This window comes from Nematolebias whitei, chromosome 3 (assembly GCF_014905685.2).
Source record: "Nematolebias whitei isolate Nwh7 chromosome 3, NemWhi1, whole genome shotgun sequence".
In the NCBI taxonomy this organism is placed as follows: Eukaryota; Metazoa; Chordata; class Actinopteri; order Cyprinodontiformes; family Rivulidae; genus Nematolebias; species Nematolebias whitei.
In genome coordinates this window covers 13,091,281-13,103,649 of record NC_056500.1, presented here as the reverse complement: position 1 = coordinate 13,103,649, position 12,369 = coordinate 13,091,281, and the positions used below count along the sequence as shown (strand labels likewise).

Below are 12,369 nucleotides of genomic sequence, written 5' to 3'. Positions count from 1 at the left end.
GGAATGAAATTTTGTTCCCAGTTACATGCAACAAAAAGAAAAACGGCAATAAGGTCTAAGATATGAACTAAGACAAACATTAACTAAAAATACACTAAGCACCAATAGCATAAAAACAATGAGCCAAACAGCAGCACGAACATGAGTCTGTGTGAGCAGATGAGGATAAATGAACACAGCAACATGAAATAAATTGGCAGCATCATAATGTGGATTTTTCACAGTGATTATCCTGATTAGAGATTCATGAGTCTAACAGCCTCAGGGTAGAAGCTCTTCCTCAGTCTAGTGGTTCTACACTTAATGCTCCTCAACCTCCTGCCTGAGGGGAGCAGGGCAAAAAATGTGTGTGCTGGGTGAGTGGGGTCCTTCATGATGCAGGTGGTCCTCTCCCTTCATCTAAATGTGTTGCAACAATCTAAGCTAGTTTCTTTGATTTGAGGACCTGTTTGAACATTCAAGCAATATATGTTAAAAGTAATATTCAAATGTATTATTTATATTTGTATTAATATAGGTGCGCAACAAAATGCTATGTCATGTATTATAAATTTATGTTTGCTGATGAACAGAAACCTCATACATATATATATATATATATATATATATATATATATATATATATATATATATATATATATATATAATTACCTGAACTTAAGCTTTATTCTATATTTTGAGTATTTTTTCCAGCAAATAAAAAAGTGTATGCAGAAAAAATTAAATGCTACTAAAGTTTTTCATTTTGCAGTTAAAAGTTTTTTTTTTAAAGAATAAAATAAGAAAAATTTGGACAATTTAAATAAAACAAAGATGAAAATTTGTAAAAATAATTGTGACACAATTAATCAGAACATAATTACAATGCAAAAAAATCAATAATCTGTAAATATTTTATGAATCTTGAAAGATAAGATGCATCTAAATTATGAAAATTCCTTATGTAACTGAAAATGTTTAAATCTGTTCAAGTTATAAATCCAAAGAGAAACACTGAGCAAAAGCAACTTCCTACATTTGTAAAACCAAAACGGATTCAGCAAAGATTACAGAGAAACTTCTCATAGCATCCCGGCAGGTTGAAGATAAATATAGAAGAACCTGCTTTATAAAACCAAATTCAAACATCATGAGGGTTTGAGTGATTTGTTTAAAGAGCTTAATTGAAATCAGCTGTAGCAGATGAGGGTCTCAGAAACACACCCAACGCCTGAAAATATACTAACAACCAGTGTAAGATATCAAAGAAGTCTTATATTACATTCTTCATCATGTTCCATCAAAAATCACACCTGTATGCCATATGATGCAGACTTTGAAGTGCCAATATCAGTAAAATACTGTTTAATTTGAAGGCAATTTTGGACATATCTGCTGTGAATAATCATTTCAGAATTGAAGACTCTGTATGATCAATTGGATTTATTTTGAGCACAGCAACAAGAAAGTAAAACTAATTCTTCTGAGCAAGTCTTGAAGGATTTTGTCACCAGAAAGTTTTTTTCTTTCTAGCCATACATGCAAAATTCAGATTGTCTCCCCCTCAGAAGTGTCCAAGGGAAATGACCTTGCCACTCCAAGAGGTTTGTCTTTAGTCTGCTTTTAGTTTGTAATGAGGCGAGCTGGCAGGAGGATCAAAGGCTTTCCACTGAACCCTGATACTAAATGTTGCTGATGATGTGTCTGAAGGCAGAGCCCACTGATCATACCAAACGAGTGGAGAGGCCGGGCTGTGTCAGTCAGGTCTTAATCCGAGGCCAATGAAACCCTCTTATGAATGAGGACATGCATTCCACGTGATTCTGTTTATGCACAAACAGAATCATGTGCACAAATGTTTGCAGCTTTGCTTTTATTGAAAAACAAAAAATATATAGCTAAGTGCTGTTTCTTTTGCAGCGATGAAATTTAACATATTACCATATTACATTATTTATGGATGCAAACGTCTTTGTGGTAGTGAATGTATTAATGAGTTAGTGCTATATTTACACTTTTTAGTATGTTAGCTGAATGTGTGAGGATGTGGAGGTATTGACGATGTGCTATGATATTTATGTAAATTTGTTGGTTGCAAGGTTATTTTAGAATTTGTAGAGGAAAAATAATTGTCTTTTTATTGTATTTGGTTTTTTAAATTGTTTGTATTTTAATGTATAGTTTTTATTATATGAATGTGGAGGTTGTTAGTTGATTACATGAATATGTAGGCAGGAATACGTAGGTACTCTTACTGTATTTTGATTGATAAATTGTATGTATTTTAATGCATAAAAATGCCCAACCAGGGACTGGAGTTGTGAATTAGCTATATACTCTTTGTGCAACGCATCAGTCACAGACTTGTTCTGTTCTCTGTTTGTGTGCATTGTCCCTGTCTAACTAACTAACTAACTAACTAACTAAAAGTCAAACAATTTTCAGTTAGGTTATCTGGACAGTTTCTTTTTTTGTGCTGAAACGTTTCACCTTCCATCCAGAAGGCTTCGTCAGTCAAGGAAACGCACAACAAAACCGATTCTTCCCCCAACAACTTACTCCAAAGTGGAACAAATCAGTTAACTGGTATACCTTGAAACTGATGATGGCGGAGTAGATTAAGATACTTGCATGGTTGCAAACAGAAAAGGAAAAAGACGGTCTAGTTTGAACTAACGGGAAGATTTAGAACAGTGGTGTTCAAACATTTTTAACGGTGCGCCAGAACTGTCTAGAAGAAAGAACTCGCTGACCAGAACAATCTGAATTTAAGATTTTTTTTTAAGCGTTATTTTTTTTCTCCTCATTTTACCAACTTGAATAATATTTTGGAGAAATGTTAAAAATTTAATTTAAATTATTGTAGATCCAGAACTTAAAAGCCTCATAAACATTAATTAAAAATAATAATAATTTAAAGACATTCTTATTAGATTATTGGGGACTATTGTTTGTTTTCTTGTGCTTTGAAAGTTCATGTTTGTTTGTTTTCACAGACAAAAGCCTAAAATGAGTAATTGTTATTTAAAAAAAAGGGGTGGAACTTCAATCCCCCTTTGGACCATGGACAGCCCAAATGGATCATCAAAGTTCTGAAAAACAGCTGGGAGTCACTAAAACAGATTCATAGGTTTGAAGGGGCACAAAGTTGATCAACTTGTATGTCGATGATACTACTTTATATTCTTTTAAAAAATGTCCAATTTCTTTCCATCAGTTATTAACTCAACTGAAATAATTTTCTTTGAAAACACTTGTTATATTTAGCCAAGTTTTATGAATTATTATCCAAAATTCTACTTTTTGGTTGGTCAGTGAAGGTTCGTTGCAATAAAAAGGGATTAATGGCTATTTTTTTGTATTGTACTTAATTTCAATTATTTAAAGACGATTATTTTCATCGGTTTGGCTGTTAAAACTAAAAATTATTTTTAAAAAGTATCACCATTAAATCTAAAGACGGTCTACATCTGCGTCAACCTCTTAAACCTGTTTGTCAAAATTATACCATTCTTTAATTGCTGTCGAGGGCCGCGCAAAATCACTCCAAGGGCTGCGAATGGCCCTCGGGCCACACTTTGGAAGCCCTAGACTTAGAAGGTCTTCAGCCCAGATAACATGTTGCCTGGCTCGTTGTCAAGTCTCCTTCATCTCTTCCATTTTTTTCTAATCTTTCCCATCATTTCTGCAGCTGAAAATGTCTGTAAGATGAAAATAAGCAGAACGTTTCTGCCACAAATGAGTGAAATCATCTGGGCTGGAGTAGAAATGAGCAAACAAAAAATCATGAATGCACAAAGAGGGTGACAACTGGAACTGAGGAGACATTTTGGAGCCGTTATGAATTCAGAAACGTGTTTTAGCTTGTTGACACCGCTTTGTCAGCAATCGGATCTGAACCTGACGACAGCCCTTGTCCTTCCTGGCTCTCAAAACTCTAATGAACGATTCAAAGAAAAATCAGCTGATCAAGAAGCGCAGATCACTACAGCTAATCTCTGTTGGATGAATCCCATATAACATGAGAGGCTTCTTAGATCAGGGTGGCTGTTTTCAACTGCTACTCTCACCAAGTATACTTCAAAAATTAAGCACAAGAAAAGTAAATGCTATAACTTTTAATTATATTCCTGTCAAATAAGGATAAGTTGGCTCCTGCTTTTAATGTAATTCAAATAAGCCTGTACTTTTTATATCATGAAGAAAACTGCTGTTTGCCTTCTGCTATGTTTTTACATTTAAATGACATAAATAGTATTTAAAAACAAATACATGTGCTTTATGATTGAAAAACATCTCTTCTCTTGGTGCCAATCTTGCACTTTTTGTCTGTATGTGGAAAGATGAGGAGAAAAGAGCGCCGATATGCTGGTAGACGTTCGTAAGCAAAGATCGCCTTATCCCATCAGTGTTGACGCCACAAGGTCCAGAGTTGTCAAAAGTATCTGACCTTCATCTTTGTAAGATTACAAAGAAGGGGGGAACAAACTGGAGGAGAGAAAAAGTAAGAAAGTGGATATCGATCAAATGCGTGTTCAAACAAACTCAACTGGCGTCAAGCTCTGCAGACGGTGAAGAACAATGTCGCCACGGCAACGCTCGGTCGCTGGCTCACCCTTTTGGTGATTTTCACATCTCTTAGCCTTGGGGGAAAAAAGTGCCTTAAGATATAAAACTGTATGTTAAGTAATAAGGAGTTTAAAATCATGAAATCACAGTAACAAACTTAATTGTTATGAATGAATAGCCTGATGCATGCTCAATAATCCAGGAAGAAAAATCTAACAAAGTTAAGTCAGGGCCTCTGGACATGACTTAATTAGGTAATAATTAAGTAATTGCTTATTTATTAAGGTAATAATTATTATGAATGAACATAAACTTACAAAAAACAGAAAAGATGCATATCCAGGCACAAACATTTTTAAGCAGCAGCTCTAAAAACAAATATTCACATTTGGACCATATAGAAAAACAATGAAACACACTTTACTTTTTTTGTTTGTTCTGTGGTATTATTTAAATAAATGAACAAATATGAATGATGAAAATGTGATTCAGTTCTTTTTTTTATTTTTTTTTATTGCACTGCACAGGAGGATGGCAATATATAAGTAGTGAATTATTAGGAAGACTCGTACAAAAATACATACTGAGTAAAATATTAACATAGTTTGTTTATTATTTTTGTAATTCGTACAAAATTGTAAAATGCACATTCTTATAAACTCTTAAATAATACTTTATGTCACAAAATGTGTATACAAAGTTGCATTTATCACATGTGAAGCCTTAAATTTCAGTTCATACATAACAAAGTGCAGTAAAGTCTGCTTTCCATTTGTCTGTCAGGCTCTCAGCAGAGCCTCTACAGAGAAAGGCAGGGGCCTCACAGCAGGGGTCCTTACTGAGCTGCTTTGAGGACTCTCCTCAGAGTCTGCATGAGGACTTGACTGGCTGGATCGAGGGTCTGCAGTCCAACCCTGAGCTGCCACAGTTCTGGCCTCAAAAGTCCTGTTATGTGCAAGTATGTCTGACTCAGTCAGAACGCTCTGGTCTGATCTTAAAATAGAGGCTGTGGTGTCTGAATAGCCTTCTGAATCCATCATTTCTGTCTGTTTGGAGCTTGGTTTGACAAACCCCACATGTGGCAACGTGTTGACATCATTTTTGACTCTTTGTTGTGACGGCAGAGGTATGAGCTCCGTCTGGTGTTTCTTCCCACAGTGTTTCCAGCTATTCTGCACTTCTTTATCCTCTACATGTTGCACATGGCTTTGGCATAACAAAATGTCATTATAGTCACCTCCTGTGGAGGACCTGCTCCTTAGGTGGAAGAGCTCATAAAACTGGAGGCCGCACTCACAAAGAGGCTTATATTTATATACGGGCACGCAGCTGGATGTCCCTGCAGAGGACGAGTCCTTGTTGCAGCATTGGAGGCCAGGGGAGACGGGCAGAGGTGGGGGGTGAAGTAAAGGGATGAGAGCAGAGAAGTCGTTCTTCAGCTCTCGCTGCCTCAGCTCATGCTCCAGCATCACATTCTCCAGCTCCTTGTCTGCAAAAGCTCGTCTCTTCCTCATGCGAGCGCTGATTGAGGGGCACGGGAAGTGCGTTTGGTGACGCTGCGGCTGCTTTGACCAGCTGGATGCGCCATAGTCTGGAGACATCTGAGGTTTAAACCCTGAACATGGGAGGAAAGCCACAACGTGCTGTTACACCTTCATTTCTGTAATCATTTTGTAGCTAATAGCGCTAATTGTAGCATTTCAACTAATTAACTGCTTTGTTTTTGTTTGAATGCTTTACTGTTTATTGTTGTGATTATGTAGTTGGTTAGCGTTGTCATTTTCAATTGGCTGGGAGTGCAGGACGACTCGGAGGTTTATAAAGTAGTCAACGCTTGCAAGCGCTAACTCTAAGCTAGCATGTATTAATATGCAATCTAAATTATAATAGTGACTTGTTGCTGTGCAATGTTTGGGTTTGTTTACTCAAATTAAGTATGGCGTCTTATGTGTAATTAAGGGAGACATGGAGATGCAGAGCAGAACCATTTAAACATTGCTGCAATTACAGAAGCTGCACGTCAACACAGCACGCCTTTCCGAGCACCTTCCGAGTCGTTGGCTGCAGTTAGAATAAATAAGACACGTTGGGTTTTTCCTGCTAATAGCTACATTTTCTGACAAACTGATTCCTTCCCAAGAAAAGTTGGAAAAAAAGTGTGATGAATCAATTTCAGCAACACAAAGCACAGACAGAGCTTTCTGCAGAAATTCACATTTTAACAGAGTCTGGGTGAAAAGGAGAACGTGAATAAGAAATGAGGTGTAAATTAAACTTTACCCTGCGGGAGACTCTTAGCCACGATGCTTGACTCGGCTGCTCTGCTAAAACACCGATAGGCTGTTCTCCTCAGTGGAGCTGAACACTTGACCCCCCTTTTGCCCTGAGAGAAATGGGCGAACAAGAGTCAGACATTTGTACATAATGACTTTTTACAGAGACACCCTTCTGGGGCCAATTAAATGGAATGATTACTTTATGTAAGATGTGTGTAGAAATGTGGGGAAAAAAATAAAAAATTCTACCACTTGATATAAATCTGATAATTTGCATGGAAATTTCATCATTGACATTATAGCATTTATAATGTGTTTTTGGCTACAGACTAATTTCTGCTTTTGTTCTAACATAATTTAAACCAAAATAAGATACGTTTGTTTTGAAGATGGTCTGTATGATAAAATGGAGTTGTTTCATGTTTTAAGTGATTATTTTCTTTGTGCTACTCTTTCACTTTTCACAATCATCTCTCATTAGATTTTTAGCAGATTAAGACTTGACTGAAATTAAATATAATCTGGTAGCTCCTTTCACACAGAGAAACATAGAGCAATAAATCATTTTTCAGCGTTTAATACTTCATTGAAATTGATAAAATAAACCCCAACTGCATATAAATTATGAAAATAGAACCAGGTATTAAGCCCTTTACCTACTTATTTATAAAGACGACTAATTTTTATGTAATCTTACTGGACATGTACTGTGATATTCTCACTATTTGATCTTATACCTCACAGGAATTGTTTTAATTACTGTTTATTTATGTCTTCACATATTTTCCTGTCATTTGCTCACTGCCTTCTGTATAAAACCCTTGATCATCATGTGTTCATCATATCAGACATAGTTTATTAAAAAAAAACAGTAAAAAAAAAAAAAAATCCAGTGTGTATTATAGGTTGTGAATTCCAATTTCCAGATATTATTTTAATCGTGGCCATCTTATTTGTGTTTATTCTTTATGAAGGATGGCTTTTGTTAAACCTTCTCAATCCGGGTTTCCATTCACAACATTTTAATTTCCTGCACCAGTGTTCCCATTCTGCAATATTTGCCACCTACCCGAGCCTGCTTTGTGTCTCCCTGCCCCCGGGGTTGACTGACCTGTCCCTGCGCTCTCCTCCCCTCCGCAGCCTGCTGCCGCCGGAGCGCGACCTGCGCCGCCATGACGCGCTGCCGCTCCACCACCAGCAGGCAGCACGCGCAGCGGCAGTCCCTCCAGCGGCAGAAGCGCTTGTGGCCCTTCAAACACGACACGACGCCGTGGTTTCGACAGCGGGCACATTTGGGGCTGCGGGTCATCTTGCGCGCTTTCTGCTGGTGGCCCCCAGGGGACAAGGCCACTTTGTTCTCCCCTCCTTGGTCTCCGGAGCAGCCGTCAGGACGCATCATGTCACAAACTTTCTCAGACTTTACTTTTGTTGTTGTCTCCAGCTGCGGGCCTCCCATCTGAAGGGACATCTGTGACAAAAAGAGTTCCACTTTAAATCCGCTTTGTTGACAAATGACGCATGGCACAGATGCTAGAATAAGAAAACAATGTTAAAATAAAATTTATTTATGCCACAAGACCACACGAACTTTCATGAAGCTCTAATTTAAATGCATCACCTGCTATGAGTCTGAGAACTAACCTGGACTACATGTGGGGTGTCCTGCACCAACCTGCTGCTGCAGCTGCAGCACCACCTCACTGTTTTCAGGGTGGAAAGTTTGCAGCGAGCTTCCAGACGTTTGAAATGTTAAGCCTCTCCCAGCTGCCTCCAGTTTCCAAGAAGAAGCGGACTGCAGAACGACCGACCTCCTGACTCCCACCAGCCCAGATTTAGGGAGGCCTTCAAAAAAAGAAGCAACTCCCTCTCCAAATATAAAAACCTTCTACCTGTGCTGCCCTGCCCGCCTTCTCTGCTCCTCTCATCTTTCAAAAGATAGTCTGGCCCATGCTGTTCTGAGTTATTGCACAATTATAATAAATGTGTTTCTCAGAAGCAGAATCATTTTAACAACTATTTAAAATAACGAACAATGCTCAGATTAATCAATAATAATAAAACATTGCACCAATTTTCATTAAATATGAGAGTGAGTTACAGGATGTGAAGACATCTAGGAAATGAACTAATTATGGGCCTTGGGGGAAAATAAACAGAGGAATGTAAACGAGGGGAATGACATTTTCAGCCAGGAGTCATATTTTATCTCATATCTATCCAGTGTAACCTTAAATAATTACGCTTGATGGTTCAGATTATCCCTTTCTGCTAAAACAGAACAGTCTAAAATATTTTAAATTGATTTAACTCAGTGAAAAGTGTTCAGTGTTGTTAAAAGTAAAAAGAAAATCACACGTTTTAACCTGACTAGTCTTGTCTGGAGGAGGATATAATCTTGCAAAACATACATGACTTACTGTTTTGCAAATGCTTTTTATTTCAAGTTTATTTAATTCATTTGCATTTAAATCTTGTCCACCTCTCAGTGCTGGAAAATTAAAGACTTCATTAAGAAAAGTGTGCACCCTGCTGGATTATTTCTGTTAATGCAACTTGTGCACAAATAATCACTTTAAGTCATTTGTCTGCATTTGATCAACCACAGTAACAGACATGTTTCCACACGGGTAGCTTGTAAATGAACAGAACTAAACACCCTGATCTCCTGTTATGTATGGACAGATTCAGCTGCTGATTAAATGAATTCAGATGGCTCTCCACCACAGACGCACCACCGTTCTCATTAAACATAAATCATCTTGAAAATTATTTCTGCTGCAGATATTTCCTGCTCAGAGCAAATAAAAATCATTAAAAGGACATTTTCACACACATCATGGGAGCTCTGTCCTCACATGGTTCTCATTACCAAATTTAGTGTCAACTCTGTTTTGACTGTTTGCAAAATATCTCATGATCCACCAGATTGATGTACATCTCCAACAGAATAACATATTGAGTCAGTCCTATTTATAATGGTTGCCACTGCTAGTCAACGTGAGCCGACACAAATAAGGCATAGTATTGACTAATTTTACAGACATTGACATAAACTTTGCTGTGGTAATAGTTTAGATTCATTCATAACACATTTCAGTGTGACATCTGGCAATTTTGCATTAGATTCATTCAACCTTTATTTAGACAGGTTAATCCCAATGTGTAATGTCTGATCTATTTGTTATGACTCCACGGGCAAGCTGTAGCACAGCTTCAGCTTATGTGGTACTCTGCTACCAAATGATTAAAAAAGAGGTCAAAGCATTTAATCATCAGCTACGAAGCTCTCGACCTTGACCTCTCTAAGTGGCTTTAAGAATCTGTTGGACTCCTGGCAGGGACCAATGCAGACATGTTCCTGTTTTTAGTTTTATACATTTGTCTTGGAATCTAGCTGTTTTTTTTGTTTTGTTACCTTTTTCCTTTTAGCCATCCTATTTGTTAAAAAAAAAAAAAAAAAAAAAAAAACTGTAGTATGAGTTTTTATAACTGCTTATTGTTGTTGCTGTTGTCCATTGTTGTCATCTTTCTTTGTTGAAATCAGGTCTCTCTTGTAAATGAGTCCTCGAGGCTCAATGGGATTTACCTGTATAAATAAAGGTTGATTGATTTTCCAGGCTTGATCAAAATGGCCACTACACTATCACTTTTCAGTATAATATGATTGATATGACTGATCTTAGTTTAAAACTTTGACATGAAAGGTGGCGGGTGATTTGAATTTCCTACGGAAGCAAAACATGCTAGGCCTTTCATTTTGTATGAAATTATATATATATATATATATGTAGTGGACTAAGCCTACGTCGAAACCCAGTCTAAGGTCAAAACTCTTGACCTTAAGAACCTTGTGGGACAGGAACTGTCATTTCATGTATTTGAATACATAGATACAGGTTCACCCATCCTGAGACTTTCTTTCTTGAAGATTCAAGTGAAAAGAACACTCTCTTTTTATTATCATTACTATCTTACAAATGTTGATAATCAAAGTGTCTTAGTTCAAACCATTTTAGATGTTGCAGTGAACTAATCAATTTTATTAACTGAGTAATGATTTTATTCTCATGTTAAAAGCTGTGCAGAGTTTATGCATTTTTCTGATTTCTGCTTTTGAATGAGCAAGTGTGTGCGTTTACAAGGTTACAGTCAAACGAAAAACAAGTTGTTATGTTAAAACTGTCATGTTTTAGAATCCTCTCAGACGTAAATAGAGATGTTTTGCACCTGTGTCTTAGGCACGCCAAAACAGAACCCTCTCGGTCTGTGAGAACATTTCTGAGCTGTCTCATAACAATTCTCGCTGTCTCTAACCCCTTACGTCACAAAAACACACCCCTTCTGGTCGTTTCTGACCAATGAAAAATCCCAAAAAGTGAACCGGGAAAGAGCCTTTAAAATGTCAGTACTTCCTGGTCTACACAGACTCACAGAGACTCACAGAGACTCACGGAGTTACAGAGTTGGAGAGTTGTCAGACTTCAAGAGTTCTGTGGGAGTTCTGTAAACTACACGAGAGCTAAAGTTCTGATGGAGTGCTGTTGGAGTTCCTGACATGACAACGAAGCTCTTCCGAGTTCCATGGGATTATAACATTTTCCACTGAGGTGAATGTGTGTCGAACAGAGCCTCGCCACTACTTCTGACGGGCAACAGCCATTCTAAGGAGACGCTGGACCGGTAGCGTTAACGGAACACCATATCTGCTGATTATCATCAGAGAGGTAATGGGTCAAGTTTCCTACCAAGCGTACCGAGGCGAGCTGGGCTTCTGATGGAGAGTGTCGGTTCTGGAAAACACTTAATTTCCCTCACACACCATCCTTTACTCCCTCTAAACTTCTTTCCATCTTTAAACTTTCCTATGAAGTAGAAATTCTCCCAGATATTTAGAAATGTCTGTGTAAAATGCTTATTCACATCCGTGTGGGTAAAAGATCATAGTTGTACAGTTTTATAAATGTCTGTGGTGCAGCAACGGTAAAATCATGGCCGTATGATTTTTCCTGATTGATTGCTTATGTTGTTATTTTCATAATTTGCCAAATTAATGTAAATGTTTGATGTTAAATTTGATTCTGTAAATAAATGACCGCATTCATTTTGATGGGTCAAATTTAAATGACGTCTCACGTTTGCATTTCCTTAAATTCAATGCACGTTTTATTCAGTCCAGAAAAATGAGGAATCCGCGTTAAATGATGAATACATCCCAGCATCTGTTCATCTACAAACTGGTGGCCCGTACGGGGAGTCGAAAAATGGACTGTAACTCGTGTGCTAATTGATTTTCATGTTGGCATGTGTTGTAAAATAACAGTTGAATCCGTGCGTCTTTACGCAGCCGGAGCTGCGCGCTTGGAGCTGCACCGCCTGAAGCGAAATGCTGCATGTTTTTAAGCGTGTTGGTCTGTGATGCTCAGAAAGCTCACAGAGAAGCTGAAATTGAGTCACAAGTCTTTATAAAGCTGAATTGTACGTCTGTATGTGTAACATAAGCTGGCTTTGAGCTGTGGAAACGCTTTATTCTGTTTAAACTGTGTTC

At 37.7% G+C, this 12,369-nt stretch overlaps 1 protein-coding gene across 1 annotated transcript; it reads right to left on the bottom strand.

The window, feature by feature from the left end:
* Positions 1 to 5,327: 5,327 nt before the first annotated feature.
* On the bottom strand, positions 5,328 to 8,292 carry dmrt2b (doublesex and mab-3 related transcription factor 2b). The gene is made up of 3 exons (XM_037674536.1): positions 7,936 to 8,292; positions 6,829 to 6,931; positions 5,328 to 6,163 (listed from the first exon to the last, which is right to left on the bottom strand). Exons 1-3 carry the CDS (start codon positions 8,290 to 8,292, stop codon positions 5,328 to 5,330), a joined length of 1,296 nt encoding a protein of 431 aa, XP_037530464.1.
* Positions 8,293 to 12,369: the final 4,077 nt, after the last annotated feature.